Raw genomic sequence first — 21,760 nt, forward strand, 5'->3', positions numbered from 1 at the left:
CATGGTAAAATGCCACATGTTAGTAACTTTAACTGGAATCAAATAGATAAGTATCTGAGGCCATCATGGTGAAGGGAAGGCTTTAGAGGCATTTTAGACAAGTCAGACCTCTACAGGCCAGGTTTACTGAGCACAGCTAATAAGTTTTAGTCTTCTGTGTCTCCATTGCCACAGACATCTAATATGTACATGGGGAGCAAGCAATTGATTTGTTTTCTCAGTAAGGCTGCCAGATGCACTGAGGTAGAGATTCAGCATACCAGACACTAAAAATAGAGATCTGCTAGTTAAATTTAATCTGTATTGATGCCTACACTGTTGACTCTAGTACTTGGCTCTGCAGGAGAATATTTAGTTAAAAACACTCCCAACAAACCTTATTTAGATTTGAATCCATGCATGCCATCAAAGGGTGCCCATTAGTGAGACAATGGCCCAGGAAAATAATTGTTGGATTGAACATCCTTCAGTTTGGAGCTTGAGCTTCAAAGGGTCAATTCATCTCTGATTTCCGGAGAGTCCTAAGGTCTCTTTGAAACTCATGGCAGTGGTGGCGGTGATAAGAGGCCAAGCTGATGTGCTCGTGTTCTTGTAGATGGGCCATTTTCAATGGTGATGAATACCACACAATTTGGTCCTGGATGCCATGAATTGAAACTGTGGTCATCTTTACAGTCACAAGGTCAATTTGCAATATATGTGTGTATATGAGCTTGACCAATTTGAGTTACCAATCACTGTAATTTGTAAAGTATTGATAACAGTGACTAGTCATTAAAATTATGCACTATAAAAATACACATCACACACCCACACACATATATTAAAAAATAATTTTAGAATGGCACTGTATCTGATACTTTGGGGAAGGCAACAATGTCAACATTGATATCAAGTGACTTCTAGCAACACGGCCTGTAATCACAGTTTATCGTGCCCTCACTAACAGCCACACTTTACCGGCACACCTGTGTCAACACCACTCAGAATGAGTCACTCACCCTGGGTACATGTACGAATTACCTTTCACATTTAGTTTGTCAAAGAGGCATAGGTCACATCTGGCAGAGTTACTGAGTCACTGGTGTAGGAATCTGAAACCCAAACTCCCTCCACTGAATTCTCTCCCTTGCCTTTGTAAATGTTCTATTTCACCAATAAAGGGCTGTCAGCCTCAAGATTTAAAGATTTAAGCTTGAAGGGGCTATAATTATTTCTCTAGGGCTCTGTCGAGATTTCTGTAGCTTACTCATTCATTGTTCCCACATGATTTTATATTTGTCATTTTTTTCTCTGCAACAGCAGAAGTTTTTAAATTGCTTCACACAAATGGAAAACTAAGGGGAACACAATAAATCTGAACTTGACTTTCCATACCTATCACTCTATGAAAAGGCTGAGTAATGAGTGATTAGGATAGAGATTATAATGGTGAGCTTTTATTAGAAAGATATGCTGCCTTTGTTCAGATTATTTCTTGGTCAAGTTGTGTGAGTGAGATTTTCACATTTGCTCCTTCTTTTCTTTTATTCACAGGTCCTGAATGTTCCCAGAATTACACAGCACCTAGTGGAGTGATAAAGTCCCCCGGATTCCCGGAAAAATATCCCAACGGCCTTGAATGTACCTATATTATCTTTGCACCAAAGATGTCAGAGATTATCCTGGAATTTGAAAGCTTTGACCTGGAGCTTGACTCAAATCCTCCAGGGGGGATGTTCTGTCGCTATGACCGGCTAGAAATCTGGGATGGATTCCCTGATGGTAAGAAGGGCAGGAAGCATCCCAAAAAGGGAAGAATCTCGGGGAAGGGCACTTGGATCCTTTTACAAGTGTTGTGATAAATGCATCACTAAAAAAAAAAAAAAAATAGCCCCAAAGGAGGAGGGAAAACAAACCAAAATGGTAATTCACTTCATGCAAAGCAGCGGTGAAATATTTGAGTTTAAAAGATAGTAATTATCTTGCCCAATTTCTTCATTTTATAAATAAAGAAAATGAGGCCATGAAAGATTATACATGGTCTCATAGCTATTTTTTGATAGAATTGGGACCATTGCATGGTTTTTCTGACTAAAGTATTTTGCTCATTTCATTGGCCTGCCTGCCGGTCATTAATTCCTAGACCCAGGAGAGCACTTAAATCAAAGCATTCACTTTACAAATGCAGACTCTAAGGGCCAGAGAGGTTAAGCACTTGATAAAAATTTTAGGGTGAAATGTATATCCATTATGCAGTTACGAAAAATTTAGAAATTTAGAGAAGGAATGAGAATATTTGGACATTCCTAATTTGTTTTAGGTGGGGGGGACATGGCTAATTTAGACAGATTCTTTGTCTGCTCCTAGAGAATTCTTATCTTTGGCAATTTGAATCACCTCAGCACATCCTCTGTCTACATTGCTTTAGTTAAATTTATCCTACATTTAAAAAATATTTATTGAACACTTACTGTGTACCAGGCACTGGTTTAGGCACTTGGTAGTTAGAACAATCAAAGATGGCTGCCTTCACAGAGTTTCAGTACTGCCGAGGGGAATGGGACAATAAACAATATACGTTATTTATAGATGAATGAATGATGTCCTTGGAAAGTCACAAAGTGAGAAGTTCTATAAACAACAACAAAAAAATGGAAAGAAAGACAAAGTAAAGCAGAGCAAAAGCGTGAAAAGGGCTAGGGTTAGGAAGAGGGATGTGTTGAAATTTTAAAGAAGGTGGTCAAGTTCAGCCTTATTACAAAAATGACATCTTAGCAAAGATTTGAAGGAAGGGATAGGTAGCCCTGTGGACAGCTAAATGAAAGTTTTCCATTTCAATCCTTGTGAATTAGGAGGTGAATGGCAAAAATACACACCCAAATCCTGAACAGAAGGAGATAATATCAAATAATTTGTTGCAGCTGCATTACTTGCCTTGTGTTTAGTCTGGTTTAATATTAAGATTTCTCAAGAGAACATACTCTACACACAACAGATCAGAAAGGGCAGCTTGGAAGTTCTCACAAATCATGCAGTTAGAGATGCAAAACCATCTATATAATAGAGTCATATTATGATCAGGCTGGAAGAAGGAATATTTAAATAAATATTAAATTGTAAAAGAAGGGCAAGTATCACATGAAAGAGATTTCCTTTGCCTCTGAAATGACATTAAAATTATCAGTGTAATTCAATTTAGCTATGTACCTCAACAGTAAACAGCAATGAAGATAAACTGGGTTTCGAGAAAGCTTATATTGTCATTGGAGTAAATGGGTGAGCTATCATTGGTTTAGTTTCCTCTTTGGTCTTTTACTATATAAATAGGGTTATGATGATCTTATCAAAACTCCTTCATTAAGTAATGAGATTTGCCCAAACAGAGTGCTGATTGATTTCCAAGTGTTCAATCCCGATAATTAGGAAAACAATATTATAATAGTATTGTAATAATAGTTGGAACATTTAATAATGGGTTTATTTGTTCACAACCAAAATTTGCAGCCTTCCTTTCCAGAACTTACATTTAAATTGACATCTGAAAAGGAGGTCCAATCAACCAACTTATTTAGAATACTTCCAGAAAGAAGCACATTGTTATTAGTGTCAAGGGTTTTTCAAAGTAGTAATTTTCTGGCTCTAGAAAATCACTGAGTTGAAGCAAGGAACAATTAACAATAAGAGTTATCAGCCTCACAATTCAGTCGTGTTTTAAACTATGGTGCACTTGACTTATTCCCAGAGCAAGCTGGCCTTGGAATATGAAAATTGCTTTTGTATATTTGTTATAACTTACCTGGCTTCATCCAGCCTACACCAGCATAACAGCATTCTCCTTTTTAGGCAAAGTGGCAGACTGCCCCTCCTGGGTTTCTTGTCAGTGGCACTAGAAACATTTTTGTCATGCTAGTCCAACACATGCAGTTCCTTGCCAGCAAAACTGCTTTTACTCTCTTGATACCCTTTCCAAAAATGACAACCAGAAGGTGCTGAATGAAGGCTTTAAACCACCAAGAGATTTTAGGTTGCTTTTTATCATATACGTTGAGTTAGGTGACTAAGTCATTGACAGCCACCATTGATTCTGATTGACTTGGAAGGAAAGTGGTTTTACTCCAGGACTCAGAATCCTATGCACATGCTGAATCACACATTCCTGTGTGTCACTCTGATGCTCCATGGATTCCTAAGTAGCGACTCTGAAATAATTGGTGGAAATTTACATATGGTTTGTAAGCAATGAGCTGAGTGTGCCACCCTGGTGGGTATCGCAAATGTTTGTGCTGAATCACGAAGCCAAACTCGAATGCTTAGCTCACACGGCCTGGGCACACACAAAATCAGCTCTCCTTCTAGGCTCTGCCAAAGAGGTGGCAATGCAGTTGTTACCTACATTCCAAAAATTGTCAACTATTTGTAGAATAAGTGTCATGAAAACCAGATTGAGTTGTCTTTGGTTTGTATTGACTTCCTATTTATTTTTGAATTAACCTTCTGAGATAGAAATATAAGATAAAAATGATATAAACATAAAATATACACATTCTGAAATGTAAATGACACAACTGTGCACATTTTTTCCCCAGGGGAGAGTTGCAAAGTCCACATATTATCCAACAAAAAGTTTATTATTGTAGGAGAAGAGTATATGGTCTATTTTGTACCTTATCGAAATGATTCCCTTTTTTGTCTAGTCATTCAGAATGTGTCATTTTAAAAGTACATCTTATAGTAGATTGCTGCCCTAGAAAGGGGGCAGAGAGCCAAGTTGTCAGACTCTAAGGTGGGGTTATAATTCCCGGAGAGATTGATGGAAAAATACAGAGAATAAGGTATGGCGATTTCAGGTGGCAGATGTATCTTTTAAATAGCACGAATACCGTATCACCTTCACACCTGAAAAGAGGATCACTGGGGGTCTACTGTCCCCACCATGAGATTTACTAAGGCCGTGTTGCTTGCTTAAATTTTTCAATAGTGCAATTTTTGAGTTCTACTGCTGTTTTTGTGACAGTTTCCATTCATCTCCTTGGCCTTTGAGTCTACAATGACGGAAGTAGGAAATCCAATAGCCGTGTTCATGTAAATACACAAATGAGCACACACAGGAGACGGATAAGAGTACTCCATCCACTCTTGCTCAGATCAATATTGCATTAGCTTGCTAGGCTAAGGTCTTGCTGTTGTTCAGGAAAATTCAATACTTCTTTGTCTTATGGTCGAAAAAGCCTTTTCACTCTCCTGTCTTGAGGGCTCCTAAAGGGAGTTGTGCGCTGCTGTCCGCGGGCAATGTTCTGAAGGACAGAAGGCAGATTTACCCAGCATGTCTTCAACATTATAAACCAGTGAGTCATGGAGACTCTCTAAATTATGAGTCTGCATTAGACAAGTTCTCTTCTGTTTGCTCTTTCAAAGAGTCTCCCTCTACCCCCCTTCCCCAGAGGAATGGGGTGGTAGTGGAGGGGAAGAATCTGCAGTCACAGCTTAAGGGGGCGAGTACAGCTTCCCTTGTGCTCTTGTATTCTCTGAAGGGTCAATGGCTGTGGGGGATCAGAGAATGGCTCCAAGGTTTCGGACTTTATTAGTTTGCCCACAAACTAATAAGAAAGAAAGAAAGAAAGAAAGAAAGAAAGAAAGAAAGAAAGAAAGAAAGAAAGAAAGAAAGGAAGGAAGAAAGGAAGGAAGGAAGGAAGGAAGGAAGGAAGGAAGGAAGGAAGGAAGGAAGGAAGGAAGGAAGGAAGGAAATAAAGAAAGAAAGAAAGAAAGAAAGAAAGAAAGAAAGAAAGAAAGAAAGAAAGAAAGAAACCACAATAATGGAATTTAAATGAGGGAAAGGAGTGAGAGTCTATGAATGGACTCTAGGATTCTCATTATGATTACAGATCAAAAATGGGATTCTTTTTGAGGAAAGGAAAGATCTGAGCTCACGGCTCTAGCATGATATTTTCATGCCTGTGTCATGGGCAACTTTGTACTCCAGAGGGAAGAAAAAAAGTATTGAATCTATTCAGAATGAAGAAAATCTGGCCTAGAATTAACACTTGTAGAGGAAGCTGAGGCTCAGGTTAAAGCTGAAGAGAAACAAAACTGAGAGTTTCACCTCCTGAGATGCTGCCAAGTGGGAAGCTTGATAGAACAACATTTTCTTCCTGTGATGCAGAGCCATGGTTCATGACCATGTGGCATCCTGTAGATAATCTTATCGATGTCCCAATGGGCTCATGTCCTTGTTTCTTCATGATAAAATGGTCTACACACACACAGTGTCAGGTTGCTGGAGCGTGAGGAGTTACAGTAGAGAGAACTCTTTGAATTTGATCAAATCAGTTACTGTGAATGCATGGAGAAGTTATCAGATATTCAAAGTAACCATTCTGCGCTAACTCAAATGTGGAAACAATTTGGTTGTTTTTTGTTTGTTTATTTGTTTGTTTGCTTGGGGGGTTTTTTTGTTTATTTGTTTGAAGTGGGTTGGCCAAGAACTGAAAACCTGTTCACCAAGCCTCTGACTATTCTAGAAGCAGGGTGCCCAGCCCAGCCAGCTGCTTACCAAGAACTCAGCGTGTACACGCAGCTCCAGGGAGATCAGCATTTAGAGCTTCACTTTTTCAATCACATTTGAAGCTTCTCCTCCCCATCAGCTGCCTTCTGCATCTGAGTCACACACACAGGCCTTGGCACACCGTGGCCCTGCTGTAGGCCTGACTCTTCAGAGAGGAATCCACCCACTGTGCTTCCTTGAACAAAGCAATAACTCTTAGTTGAAATGCAGAGAACCATGGGTTTCTTGGAGGGGAAAATGGTCCACACCAGATTGTCCTTCTAAGCCCAAACCATCTGGTATGTTTTTACCATATGTGCAATTAAAAAAAAAAAAAAATCTGGAGAAAAAGGGATTTTTTTTTCTTTATCTTTTTTTTTTTTTTTTTTTTTTTTTTTGCCTTGCTGATGATCTGGACAGGAATTGGAAAGATTCTCCAAGCCCAGAGGGCTTGTGCACTGTCTGTAAGGCAACTTAAAATTACTAATTGCCAAGGTTTATCTAAAAGCACTTCAATAAAGGGGTGGCCCACTTAAACCAAACAGAAGTCTGACTTAATCACAAATTAATCAGTGTTTCCAATCTTTCACTGCCCCCATACTCCTTTTTTTTCTCTCCCAGTATGCCCAGTCAAATGGCTGCATTGGGCCATCTTTTGGCCGCAAGACACAAGTGCAATGCAGTCACCTCTCTTAGATTTGGGAAAGAAAAAAACTGGGAGAGAAGTCAGACCCATTTTCTTTTCATTTTGTTTTCAACTTATTATTATGTATGAATTACTGATCTATGTAGCTTCTATTTGTTTTAACTGTTACAATTGTTAATTAGCCTACAGTTAGAGCCCTGCGTAGGACATAGTACATCATCCTTTGTCCAAGTCTGTGATGTTATTTATGATAAGTCTCCAGGACTAAAAGATGAAATGAGGAAGGATGTTGGGGTCATTCAGTGCTGGATCAGATTCTCGGTACTGGTCCAGTCCCATCCAGCACCAGTTCCTGAGATCTCCTTCCAGGGTGGGAGAAGTAAGTGAGGCAGCTGCAGGAGCCCGCGGTCATCACAGCCTAGCAGGAATCTTTCAGCACTAGGTGTTGTGCACACTTTGGGCCTGGAGATGAATGTTCAAGGTGCCCCTCGACAACCCAAATCTCATTCTTTGCAGTTGAAGCAAGCATTTAGATCCTGTTCTTGAAAACAATCCTGCTCAAGGGGGAATGTAGTTAGGTCTGTGATTGCCCTTCTGAGCACGCTTTAAAATCCTCTCCACAAACCTGATCCAATACTTGCACTGCAAACCCATCAACCAGGGAAGACTTGCTTTGGATAAGAGAACGCTTCTGGGTTCTGCTGGGACCCATGTTTGCAAATGCTTATTCTCACATCTGCTGGGGAACAAAAGATATTTCAATGTTCTCCGCATTGCTCCCTTTCTAGTTGGCCCTCACATTGGCCGTTACTGTGGACAGAAGACACCAGGTCGGATCCGTTCCTCATCGGGCATTCTCTCCATGGTTTTTTATACGGACAGTGCAATCGCCAAAGAAGGCTTCTCAGCAAACTATAGTGTCTTGCAGAGCAGTGTCTCAGAAGGTCAGTATTTATTCATCTTGCAAAGCACTGTGGTAAACACTCCCTGCTAATCCTCCTCACACACCTCGTGGCCACAGGAAACACTAAAGAAATATTTTGTGAACTGGATTGCCAACTATTTGTTTTTCTTTTTTATTTATTTTTTATTTTTTTATTTTTTTTTTATTATTATTATTTTATTTATGATAGTCACACAGAGAGAGAGAGAGAGAGGCAGATACACAGGCAGAGGGAGAAGCAGGCTCCATGCACCGGGAGCCTGACGTGGGATTCGATCCCGGGTCTCCAGGATCGTGCCCTGGGCCAAAGGCAGGCGCCAAACCGCTGCGCCACCCAGGGATCCCTGTTTTTCTTTTTTAAATGGTTTTGATGAATATCAATAGGAAAAACTATTTGGTATACTTTCTTAAGAAAATTGTAGATGAGAAGGCTGCTTGTAAGCCTCTGAACTTATGGGAGAAAGTAGGAAATGGGCAAACAGTGCCCAAAAACAATGAACTATATAGCCAGGCCATCTGTCTGGCTTGAAAGTGTACTGGGCTGAGATCATAAAAGGACAGGCATGGATAAGAAGAGATAGGAACAAATCTGTGGTGGTTTATTGACAGGGCAGCCTTACCGGATAGATGCAGACTCATGATGGTTCAGGTAGTGAAGACCCAGACAGAAGCCATTTTGTTTTTCTTTCTTATGTGAATAAAAGTAGATATTTGTATAAAAGAAGCATGTTTCAATTTCTGTTCTAACTTTTCCACAAAAGAAAGAGGAAGTAATATGTTTTGCATCTAATTAAAATATTGAACAAACTCAACCCTTCCTCAAAGTTTATGTGATGGTGTCCATCCCTTTCAAGAGCCCAAGAAAAACATGAGAAAGAACAATGAATAAATTGTGTGTTTCAACAGTTCTAGCTGTCAGGTTATAAAGTAGCATAGGTTAGAGACCAGGAGATGTTTGGAGATTTGTCCTACAGACTAGTATCTTTTTTACTATTCTTACTGGAAAATAAAAAGGCCAGGTAAATTACAAAATCTTATTTGGACTTCATATGATTAATTAATTAATTTATTTTTGTGTTTATAAATATTTTATATTACAAACAAACTTAAGCTTAAAAGTATGGAACCTGTGAAAGGGACCTTTAATTATCTTAAAACTTTATCTGTTATGATAGAAAATTCATGAAGTGTGAAAATTTGCTTAATTGAGATTTTTCTCAATGGTTGAGAATCTTTAATCTCTAAAATACTTTTTTCACTTTAGTGCTTCACATTCACATTTCCTAAAGGTGACTATTCACTTCCCTATATCATATTTCACATCAATGTCATATTTCATTGTTTCACTGAGTATATGGGGCCTAATGGAATACATGCTTTTGTGATTCATAATCATCATTGTGAGAATTATTATTTTATGTTGTAAAGCTGTGGTCCTCTTTGGGACCATATGATGCTGCAGTTTACTTCTGACAAATATTCCTGTATTTTATTTTTTTTTATTTTTTTTTAAACTTTTATTTATTTATGATAGGCACACAGTGAGAAAGAGAGAGAGGCAGAGACACAGGCAGAGGGAGAAGCAGGCTCCATGCACCGGGAGCCCGATGTGGGATTCGATCCCAGGTCTCCAGGACCGCGCCCTGGGCCAAAGGCAGGCGCCAAACCGCTGCGCCACCCAGGGATCCCAATATTCCTGTATTTTACTAATATAAACTAATGACATGAATAATCATGACCAGGCCAAGGTCAGGAGACATGAGAACAAAGGGAGTCAAGGAGAGGTGGCCCAGGTGCCAAATACAAGGAATCTGAAAGACAGCGAGCTAAGGTCTACTGTCCACTGAATATGGATTATAAATAGACATCGAGTCTTTTTCACTTTTATTAGGTATTGAAGGAAATAGTAATTTTTAAAAAAATATTTTACTTATTTATTCATGAGAAATAGAGAGAGAGAGAGGCAGAGACACAGGCAGAGAGAGAAGCAGGCTCCATGCAGGGAGCCTGATGTGGGACTGGATCCGAGGACCCTCGGATCACACCTTGAGCCAAAGGCAGATGCTCAACCACTGAGCCACCCAGGCACCCTGAAAATAGTTAAAATTTTTAAATTTTTAAATAAATTTTATTTAAATATAGCTTTCAGTACGTATCCATGTCACATATCTACATATATTTAACTTTGAAAATAAGTCAAAATTCCCATTATTTCCTAATACATCTCTAATAGTATTTCTGTCAACCTAGGTCCAGTTAGGAAAATAATTAATCACTATGAGACTTTCATAGCCTTGCATTTAAAAATTATCATTATTACAATTATTGCCACCTGTCACTGCTATGTCCCCATAAGTCCTTTTGCTGTCATCTTCTGTAAGACACTGTGTGAACATCAAAATGAATGTTTTAGATTGCAAGATTATAAAAAGAAATATGCATCTCAGGTCTCCTTTGTTTTGATGACATTTGGCTCCTTTTTTTCCCTTTCAGATTTCAAATGTATGGAAGCTCTGGGCATGGAATCAGGGGAGATTCATTCTGACCAGATCACAGCTTCTTCCCAGTATAGCACCAACTGGTCTGCAGAACGCTCTCGCCTGAACTATCCCGAGAATGGGTGGACTCCTGGAGAGGATTCCTACAGAGAGTGGATTCAGGTAGGCAGCATGAGACTTGGCACATATAGGGTTGAAGATTTTGGTTGTCTAGAAAGGTTGTTGATAAAAAAAAAAAAAAAAAGAAAGGTTGTTGATAAAAATGCAGTGCCATTTCAGACACCTTCAAATGAGAAGAGAGGACCAATGGGTAATCCCTGCAGGATCATCGTGTCCCTACAATCTTGAGAAAAGCAGCCCAGCTGATGTCTCTGAAAACTCATTTATTTTCTCAGATACTTTTATACAACTCTTCAGAGAATCTGAGCACAGATGTCTCACTTTGGTAACAACTAAAAGATCTAATTTTTCCCCACAACTACACATTTTTCTATTCAGACACTAACTCCTTCAACAGATTTTTATTTTCTTGACGAAATACATTAGCTCTAGCAGACTCGCATGAAATAATTGCATCTAAGGATAAGGTTTCTTATTCGTTTGTTTGTTCCGAGTAGATGAAGAGAAGAAAGGGGTTGAGGTTGACTTTTCCATACAGGTATACATGGCACATGCCCAAGAAAGCAGTCTGATTGAGGGCACTGGTCTTGGTGGATTATGTGTATACATGTACCTATATAATGTACTTGTATAAAGTGGACACATCTGTATTCTTATAATGATGTTGTTTCTGCTTCCCCCCTTGGCCCTGGCACTCCCTTCCCTGCCCTTGCTCTGGCATTCCCCAGAGACCCTCCTCCTCTGCACCATGACTCCCCTGCCCTGCCTCATCTCTGGCACCTCTCCTAATGCCTCAACTTGTGCCAGCCTTGATGTCTGGATACTCCCACCCAAGGCCTGATGCTCATGTTCTTGACTTTTTCACCCCCTGTCAAATGAAACATCCAGATCTGGCTGTGTGGGTTAAACAGTAGGCAAATCATACAAAGCTATTTGCTGAAGGATCCAGGCATCCTTTTTAGAGAGTAGGCAAAGCTTGTCTTACGTTCGTCGCTAGATATATAAAAATGACTAATTCCCAGAGAGAGTTTCTAAGCAAGAAAAAAAAACAAGATGATTAATCCCGTACTTTTTACATCTATTGCTGCTTCAGTCTTTTGAGTACAAATACCAGATTTTGCTTTACTTTGAAAAGGTCAATATTAGTTTAACATACACTTAAAGTGAAATGGCCTATTACAGAAGACTGAACTCCTGCTAACCTGTAAATGATAACACGGAGAAATGTGTAGAGGGTGAGAAAAGATGAGACTTTTACCTGGGGATTGCTAAATCCAGCTCTAGATTTAGTCAGAAATTAAATGAATTTGCCTTGGTAACTTGTTTTTCCACATCCCACACCTACCAACACCAGTATGATTGACAGACGTGCCTCTAGAGGAAAGCTTGCATTTTGTAGTGCTAAGCATGTCTGCACAGTAAGGCAGGCCTATTCTTGGTGATGTGGAGAGTGCTGGATAATTTAGGGACAGTGATCTTGCAGGGGTTCTGAAATTGCAACTGTAGCAATTCTTCTGTGCAAGGCAATTCTGTCAGGAGAAACATGGAGGCAAAATGGGCTCTCACAAAGCCTTTGTCCACAGGACGGGATTCACCTCATTCTCAGGAGTTAGGCAGAAGAAAAAAATCTGAAATGGCTCAACTCTTTCCACCAAAGCATAGAAAGCAATGGTTGGGAGAAGCTAGGTAACTCCACCCCACCTCCCAACAAGGTTTGCTTTGAGCTCAAACTTCTTGCCTGCGTCATCTCTAATGGGCTGACGATCCACTCCACATCTCACACCAGGACCCAGACAGACAGAGTGGCCATCATCTCAAACATTGCTTGTCACCAAGCAGAGGGAAAACGAGAGCATGGCCATCGTGCTAGCTCTTAAGGTCCCCTCGAAGAGCATTGCCACCCATTTTCATTGCCAAAGCACATCCCACAGCCATACTTAGCTTCTGAGGGGCAGCAATTCAGTGTGCACTGGAGGGAGGAGAGCTAGAAATTGGATGAACAGCATGAATGACAAGTGTGCCATTCATAGAATAGTCACCATTTATTGAGTGTTTACTGTGGGGCCTGACTTCTGCTGAGTACTTGACATATTTGCATTTAATTCTCACAGCAGTCCTGTGAAGGAGGTGCAATTATCCTCATTTTAAAAATGAGGACACTGAGATTCAGAGAGATTAGTAAATGCCCAAGGTCACAGTGAGTGACCGGACTTGGAAGCAGGGTCTGTTAGACTCCCAGTACCTGTTTCTTTACACTTCAGTCTTCTCTGTCCTTATCATCTGTTACCTTGCATATAAATTCAGGTGCACCTTGTGACTTGATTCCCTTTATGCTTTTCCTTGGGAGAAGACACACAGAGAGAGACAAGTTGGGTGCTTTACTGTTTCTAAACCTAAATATTCAGGGCCTTTATGGCTCCTCCATCCCTACAGAAGATGAATGCCAGAGAAGCTTAGCTTCAGTGCACCTCGAGGTAAAATTATCTTTTGCTCCTTGTGGAGCTCAATGGGCTCATTTCCATGCCTGTGTCTGTGTACATGGTGGGAGTTCTTATCATTCACCTGTCACCTAATTATGAAGAATTGCATATGTTTCCAGCTTCTCTGAAACTCCTTGGAAGTGGTTGGCTTGTTGTTTTCTTTGGGTAGGTGTTTTAAATTAACCAACAAGTAAAGCATAATTGAGGCTAAGGGCAAAAGGCACATACCTCCAATCACAGAAATATTAGTGCACATATATTTCTATTTATACACACATCAGTATGCAAATGGTATTTGTTTTCTTTTTCCACTTTTTCACATTTTGCACGAAATATACCCCACAAAACATGTTGCTACAGCAACAAGGACAAACACTTGCATGTGTTAAATTAATAAGTCAGTATTGGAAACTGACTTTCCTTCAAGACAGGAACAGTCTTGGGTTCCCATTGTTTTCTCTAGGAAATTACTGAGTGACATAAAAAAACAATGCGTCGTTAACCGTGGGTATGAACGTCCACACTGGGGCTTCCTGTGAGATCTTTTGTCTGCCAGAAAGCTTAAAAACAAGTCAAGAGGCAATTTAGTGGGAAGGGGCATAAGGGAAGTCCCGACTCAGAGCTGTGCACATGGTCATATCCTGCTCAAAAGGCCACTTCACATCCTGAGCAGCTAAAACCTCTTTAATTGTCCACAGCAGAGTTAATCACACTGTGAAATTTGCCCACGTTTTTCAGTCTTCCATTCTGTCCTGTGCCCTATGGCTGCTTATCTTATTATTAATGTAATCTTGTTCTTCCTTTTGTTTCTGGTTAAACAGTCAAGGATTCAAAGTGGTGCTATAACAATTCTTAATTTTCAAGCACATCATTAGAGCCCCAACCATTAGCTTCATTGAAGCTGAGTCTTTTTCCCTATAAAATAAAGGTACTGTAGGCTTCTCCATTCAAGCTCTAGCAGTTCACGGTACCGTGAATCTTGGAGAAATGCAGTCTCGGTTTTTCTTGTCCTCTCTGCATACTAAATGCATAGCGTACTGTCTGTTCAAGGAGCATGTTCTTATAGTTCCTAAGTGTAGCCATTCACACACAAAACAGAATTTAATTCGTTAATTATTTCAATGTTTTATTAATGACAGTGTTCACCACACTGTAAACAGATTTATCCTTCTTGGTTTAATTAAAGCTCTTGGGAGCAATTTCCTCAAAACAACTGTGACTTTTCCCTGATTAAAATGCCAGGAAACAAGGGGGAAAAAAAAGGCAAGAGATATAATGCGTGGATGGGATATGAACTTTGTTGGTCCAAAGACATAAAAATGGCGCTAGGAACTAATCCATTACCACACCTTCCAGTGACTTTAGAAACAGAATTACTTGATTCTGTTCTCCAAATTTGGAGGCAGGGCATTGTCTTTCGTAGGTAAATTTGGGATTCTAGATTATTTATGTGCTCACTTATTCCAGAGAAGCAGAAAGCAAAAGCGGTCGGTCCTAAACCCTATCCTGCTTGGTTTGGTCAGACAGCCTTCTTATGGATCAACCACACAGAAGGAAGCCTCATGAAGACACCCTGTTGCTCTAAGACTACAAGACATCTGTCTATACTACATTTCCTAGTACAGATGTTCATTCTGAAGTATGAGGAGGAGGAAAGTTCTAGAAAAGTGGAGTTAGTGCTAACTTTATGAGGAACCTTGGTTCTGTGTTTTCCTTTTGCCATATATGTATTTCTCTTGGATAATATTCCACATTTTCTAACTGAAGGAGCTTTGAAAGAAGACATCAACAATAAAAGGCCTCAGTGGGGAAAGGAGGAGTCTGAACTGAGTCAGAACACACTACAACACCACACACACGCTCAGTCATGTTCACTCACAACTGTAGTATCAAAGACAGTTGGTGCCCGTGTTCACCTTCAGTATGAGAAGCTGGTCAAAACAGGAGGAAAAAGTCAGGCTTACACAGGTGAAGTGAGCTTCCTTCCTCAGATTTGTGAACGGAGTCAATGGGCACAGAGAGATCTGGAAGGCAGACAGCCACTGGCAAATCATTGCTTGTGGTCAGGCCTGACAGGCCCAGCATGCAGCTGGCCTTTGCGTAGCTGTCTGACCATTTGAATTGTGAGTCTTTTCACTTCTCACTGTCTCAAATGAAGTAAGTGGGTCGATTGTCTCACACCACTTCTACAGAGAAAAACGACACTGCTGAGCGAGGTCGTGAGGCTTCCTGGGCCACAGAGGAGACTGTCATTCAAATAGCCAGGTTCCTAGAACCCCCAGGCCCAGGAGCTTTCCTCTAAACCAGGAGGTTCTTTGAAGTTCATTGTCCATAGGCTCCCCCAACATCCCAACAGGGCTGTGAACTGTAGCTCCCAACAACTTCCAGAGTGGTTCTGTCATCATTGAAAAATGGAATTAATAGTTATAGTTTACTGAGAACAGAGACAAAAGGTAATTTAAAGGCATAGGCTTGATTTCAGAAGCTAGGAAGAGGCCAGTTGGATGCCCTGTAAGTAATAAATGGAATAAAATAGCTCATGAAGTCTTGGAAATATTCCCTCTGACATACGGAATTATTACACATTTTTAGCCAATCTTAGGCAGGAGAAGTGAGTGCTGCTCATTCAATGAAAAGATTTTGTTATTTGGAACCCTGGTTTTTATCTTTAAAGTTAGCTGTCTTTCAGAATTAAAAGCAGAAACTGAAGTCATTTATCTTAAGGCTTTAGAATGTCATTTATTTAACCAGTTTCATATATAATTTTCTTTCTTTTAAAACTTTCTGGAAAAATCTTCTGTTCTCATAATAATGTATTGAGTCTGGAAGATTTATCTCCAATGAAATACTTTTTGACTTCTCATACAATTACTAGTTTTTAGCGGGTTTATAATCTGTAATGTTGTATTCAAAATCGGTTCCATTTGCTAAATTGACTAACCCAGAACATACACTGAACCAGGTTATCCTGCTTGTAAACACTCTGCTTATAAACCATACACTATAGAGGGAACATTATCTCATTCAGATCATTAGTAAATTGCTGAAATTGCAATAAAATGATCTTTTATAAATGTGTAACTAGATAACTGACAAAAATAGCTCACTGGGTTACCCAAATGTGGAAGGATGCATGTAAAATATAATGTTGGCAAATTTAGGGAAAATACAGCTGTTCAACTCAGTGTTTATTCCCCAGGTGTGCTCTGTATGTGTATGTGTGTGTGCATGTGTGTGTGTGTATTATGACTAATATTCGTATACTATTTTAGCTAAAACATTGATCTGGAAGGGAGACTATTTGCTTTAAAAAATAAAAAAACAGGTAACTCTTTGGTATCTTACCCTGATTCTGCAGTGACCTCTACTTCCTGTGTCAAACGAATGCTTTACCTCCTAAACTTAGTGCATGATAGGTTTGTTTTCTTTCTTTTTTTTTTTTTTTAATTTATTCATGAGAGACACGGGAAGTGGGGTGGGCAGAGACACAGGCAGAGGGAGAAGCAGGCTCCATGCAGGGAGCCCAATGTGGGACTCGATACCAAGTCTCCAGGATCACTCCCTGGGCTGAAAGTGGAGCTAAACTGCTGAGCCACCTGGGTTGCCTGATAGGTCTGTTTTCTATGGCTAGGTCCCTGTTCCTAAAATTCTTCTCTCGAGAAACTTTTCCTACTGCTTTCTCCAGTGCCTTGGTTTCTTATGTTTAGGAAGCCATTGGAAGGAAACACATATAGGAAATGTGTATAGAGACAAAGTAAAGTCAGAAATTTTTGCTGCTTTAAAGGAGGATATGACTGGGGAACACAGAATGAGCATATGACATAATTGTTTAGACATTTCTAACTGATTGTTTTGTCATATAGAAAATACCAAGGTGATTTTAACCACTTTGATTAAGTTGGCCACTTAATTCAGTTTTAAAAATCAGTCAAATGATTTTACTAATTAGTACTTCATGTCAACACATCCAAAAGAAAATGTATGGCACTTGAAGAAACATCTTAGATATTGATGATGAAGTGTCACTGGAAAGGCAATACTGAAAGAATCATAACTGTTCAGATAGAATTACACACATTCCATTTTGCTTATGGGTTTTGGTTTCTTATTGTTTTATTCTAGTGTCTATCCGCAACCAATATTAAGTTATATTCTAGAGAAGAATTGTTTTCTTTCCAGGACAGCTCAACTTTAAGTGTAAGACTAAGAGCAGATGCAAACATCATTTTGTCTGAATTCCTTATTTTGCATAGGTTCAGAGATTAAGTGATTTGCAAGACCACATAGCAAGCTAATGACAGAACTTGGACTGGAATCTTAGTATCCTCGTTGCCACTTGTTCGTTGCTACTCAGTTATAATAATATGAGAAAATGGATGTGGATCCTTTTAGCAGATGGTATCCCTTTAAGTCCCAGCGAATATCTGCTCAGTTATTGAGCAGTCATTGCAGAAGCTCTAACTTAAACCAGTGATTGGATTATGTCTAGAGCGGCATTTCTTGGTCTGGACAATACGGACATTTTAGAGGAGGTAATGCTTTGTTGTGGAGGCTATTCTGTGCATTATAGGATATTCAGCAGTATCCTTGGCTTTCACCAACTAGAAGTCAGTAATATACACACACATACACACACACACACACCTCTCAATTATGAAAACCAAAAATATGGCACACCTGGGTGGCTTAGTGGTTGAGCATCTGCCTTCGGCTCAGGTCATGATCCTGGGGTCCTGGGATTGAGTCCCACATCAGGCTCCCCATGGGGAGCCTGTGTCTCTGCCCCTCTTTGTGTCTCTCATGAATAAACAAATTAAAAATCTTAAAAAAAAAAAAAGTCTCCAGGCATTGACAAATATCTCACTGAGGGAAAAAAAAAATCACCCTCAGTTGAAAACCACTGGTGTAGAAGATATACCAAGTCCTAATCAAGTCATTTTTTAAAATAATAAGGTTGATTACCATTTTGAAAGAAAAACTAAACTCTTTGCTTGGCGATTTTTTTTTTTTTGTCACTTTTCAACTGCTTATCATAGATCACCTTTGAACAGAATCGTGGTTCTTTTGTTTTCCAAAAATACTGATGCATCTGTTTACCTTCTGCAGGAAAGTATCATAAACCTCGTTGTTTGTTTATCTTAAGCTTCACTATTTTTAGCTTTTAAAAGTGAATTGTTTTTAGCTAAATAAATACAGATGCGACTTTACAATACTGCAGCCTGGTCTCCAAATGCACTGATAAGGATTGGATTTAAGCAAAGGAAACCCAAGGATAAAATCACAAGTCATCGTTGACAAGATTTAGGAAAAATACGACTGCAGTGAGCTCCTGCACACCTGGACATTGTGGGTCCCTGACCTTTGCCGACATATTTGAATTTTTTGGCAGTATGTAAATCAAATGTGTGTGTGTGTGTGTGTGTGTGTGTGTGTGTGTTTTCACTTCCAAGGTCATCGAGAACAAGGAACTGTATTTGAAAAGCTTGTCTATTGCTTATTACCTTATCTTTTCATGGGAAAAATACTATTAAGTTTCCAATTTTGTAACCTAAACAACAACACATTAGAGCTATATCAATTACCAACCAGTTTCATATCTGTGGACCAATAAGAAAGCAAGGTTGATGGTTTCACATCTGTTTTGGGTGAAAGGCTGTTCCTGTCTGTGGTATTTAAAATTTAAAGAACTTCTGTTATTATACAATTGGGGATCCTCAGGGAGTAAATGTTAATGAAATCCATAACATGCACAGATTTTATGATAGCAGTTTTAAGAAATTCCTTTGGTGGGGTTTGTTGATTTCTGTCCCGGCGGTAATAATTGTACCTTTTACAGAGTGCATTAATGTTCACATTTAGGAGCAATGGCTACGTTTATGCAGCGTGTAATGTAACACACGGACTCCTAAGCTTTAAATAACTTTCGTATCGTAATGTGAAAGCCCCCAAGCGAAAAATGTGTGTTCTTCAGAATTGGCACAACCCACAGCTTAAAACTTGTCTGGCACATTCGAAGCAACCTCCTGCAAAGGTGAAAAAGGTACACCCTAGAAATTCCAAAGCCAGGATGTGGACAGGTATTCCACGCCCTCATATTTCTCATTCAATGCACCACTTGAAAGCTCCACCTCAATATAGCAATTTTGATCCACATCAAAGTAACAATTTGGGACCCAGACCTGCAACAGAGACAGAAATGCATGCTTATTTCCTTTCTCTACTCCCACCCTGCCCTCAGCTTTCAAATTTCATTTAATTCTATGTTCAGATAAAAAGAGGAGGGTAGATTAAATAAAAAATGCTCTATATACCCCAATAGTAATAAAATGCATTAGCTTTTATATTTCCAGCTATTTAACAGAATAAGCATTTGAGACTAATTGCACATGTTATGACTTAGAATAATCACACATATACTTGTGCAAGTGATGTGCAGGTCTGTTTTGGTGTTTTGGGGGGGTTCTTTTTTTAGTTCTCTTTGCCTTAAGGGGTTAAAAAAACTCACTTATGATACTTTTCTATTTGTCTTTCTTCGGAAAAATGAACTCATAATTTTACCAAAGTTTTATTTTCTTACAAATCTAAGATTTTAGATTTCTAACTGTATTTTCTGGACTTAGCCAAAAAATAAATAAGCACCTTTATTCTTTCAGCAGGACTGAGAAGGGCTATAGATACAATTCTTCAGGGGATGGATGATTGGACCAGACAGCTTCTGAAGTCTTTTCAAGCATTTAAGATTCTGTGATTGTATTAAAAATAAATTTACTCTATCAGCTGGTGCCTTGGGCTTGCCTAAATGAAAATACAAATATATGAAGCATAACTGGAATTTGTTTTAAATACTACTGATTATCTTGTGAGGCAGCTCATAGCAAAAATTTACTTTTAATTAAAAAGAGTTTTTTCTCCTTAGATCAAGTAAGTGTTTAGGTTGGCTTCCCAGTGAAGCTTCTCTGAGGATTTCACTAGAAACTCCACTACTATGGCCTGTTTTCCTTGGCTCTTTTGTTTCAGCTTGACGGGACATGCAGCCCACTGGGGAGATAAGATGAAGCCCAGAGAGTTTATGTTTTGTGTCTCTCCAATCTTTGAAGGAAGTATCTGTAAAGCATAGACTTACCTACCATTACAGACTGTTCACACCTTAAAGTCCTGCCAAATCCCAATCTTTTTCTCTTTCCTTAAGAAAACAAATACCACATGCAATTCTAAGGATGTTATAGGCCATAATACTTGCCCAGAAAAGTGACCGGAAAAATAGCAGCCATGGGGATCCTGGATAAAGCTGTATGACGAAGGACATTACAGTTGTCTTATGCTTCTAAGACTTGATGTATTTACTTTGGGCTAAAGCTGATGCAGGTAGATCCATCTCAGAAGAGAGAAGGACCAAGACCCAGGTAGACACGCAGCCTAATGGCAATAGGTGTAAGAAATTTAACAGAGCCTTCAGTTTGAGAATTTGGGAATGAATTATAAAATTTGCAGTGGGAAACACTCAATAAAAAGCAGCTAGAAAATCATGGAATGTGAAATATTGAAGAAAATGGTTTTGATATTTTAGGAGGTACATGTGGAGAAGAGAAAATATTTTTTAAGTTCCCAATCTTAAAAATGAATATATAGGATGTAGGATTTTCCTCGCCTAATTATTTAAACGTTATTTTAAAAATCCAGACAGCTCTCCATCATCTATCGCACATGTATTATACTATTTCTGTAGTTTTAACTTATGTTTCCAAATATTGCATTCATTTATAAGTATGCTTTTATTATTCAGAAAGCTCCAATGCCAAGATGGCAAGAATTCATTTATTTAACAATTCAATTTCCATGTAAAGAAAACCCAGTCAGTACATTTGTGCATTTAACATGATATTTCTTCTCAGTCAACCACTGGGAAATAAATTAATCTCATTTATTGTGATGAATACATTCTATTCCTGTATCTTCTGGACAGCAGGGCAAAAGGAAAAGGAGGCAGGGATAGGTAATTTGGGGTTTACCCTGTATATGCTAAAATTCAATGGTGATTATCAACTTCTATAATACAATAATCCAGTCCCCTTAATCTAGGAACTTTGCTGTTTTCACAAAGAATTTATATGATCACCTATTTATCTACTTACCTATCTTTGAAGTGTCTAGATTTATAATATTCATGTGTGTCATATATAATTCATCTTAATTAAAATCTTTTTGTCAAAAGTAATTCAAAAAGATTATGAGCCATTTCATTCGATTTCTTTTTAAATAATGACAGTTCAGCAAAGTGATGGTTCTTATTCTTAATTTTGATCTAAAAGTATAACAAAAATAGGATAGGATTCTTATAAGGTTATACGAAAGGTTATGTGAAAGAAATGCTTTTTTAGCATTTCCAAATATATGCCTTAGCTCCATGTTTTTCTATCAAGAAGCACCCCTTACACACACACACACACACACACACACACACCAGTGTGGCCATGTTCACCAAGAAAGCATTTCACTTCTTGGCACCTGCAAGTAAGTATGTGGTTGAAATAGATGTATCCAATCACATGT

The 21,760-nt window shown here is 39.0% G+C and overlaps 1 protein-coding gene across 4 annotated transcripts in view; it reads left to right on the top strand.

Annotated features, from left to right (window-relative positions):
- NRP1 (neuropilin 1) overlaps window positions 1-21,760 on the top strand; it is a 137,991-nt gene that overhangs the window by 61,477 nt on the left and 54,754 nt on the right. For all 4 annotated transcript variants that reach the window (XM_038529705.1, XM_038529707.1, XM_038529708.1 and 1 more), the window contains exons 4-6: window positions 1,537-1,764; window positions 7,958-8,113; window positions 10,606-10,772. In XM_038529705.1, the coding sequence (XP_038385633.1) occupies window positions 1,537-1,764; window positions 7,958-8,113; window positions 10,606-10,772 (551 nt within the window). The remainder of the gene's footprint in view (window positions 1-1,536; window positions 1,765-7,957; window positions 8,114-10,605; window positions 10,773-21,760) is intronic.

The sequence above is a fragment of the Canis lupus genome, chromosome 2 (genome assembly GCF_011100685.1).
Source record: "Canis lupus familiaris isolate Mischka breed German Shepherd chromosome 2, alternate assembly UU_Cfam_GSD_1.0, whole genome shotgun sequence".
Lineage (NCBI taxonomy): Eukaryota > Metazoa > Chordata > Mammalia > Carnivora > Canidae > Canis > Canis lupus.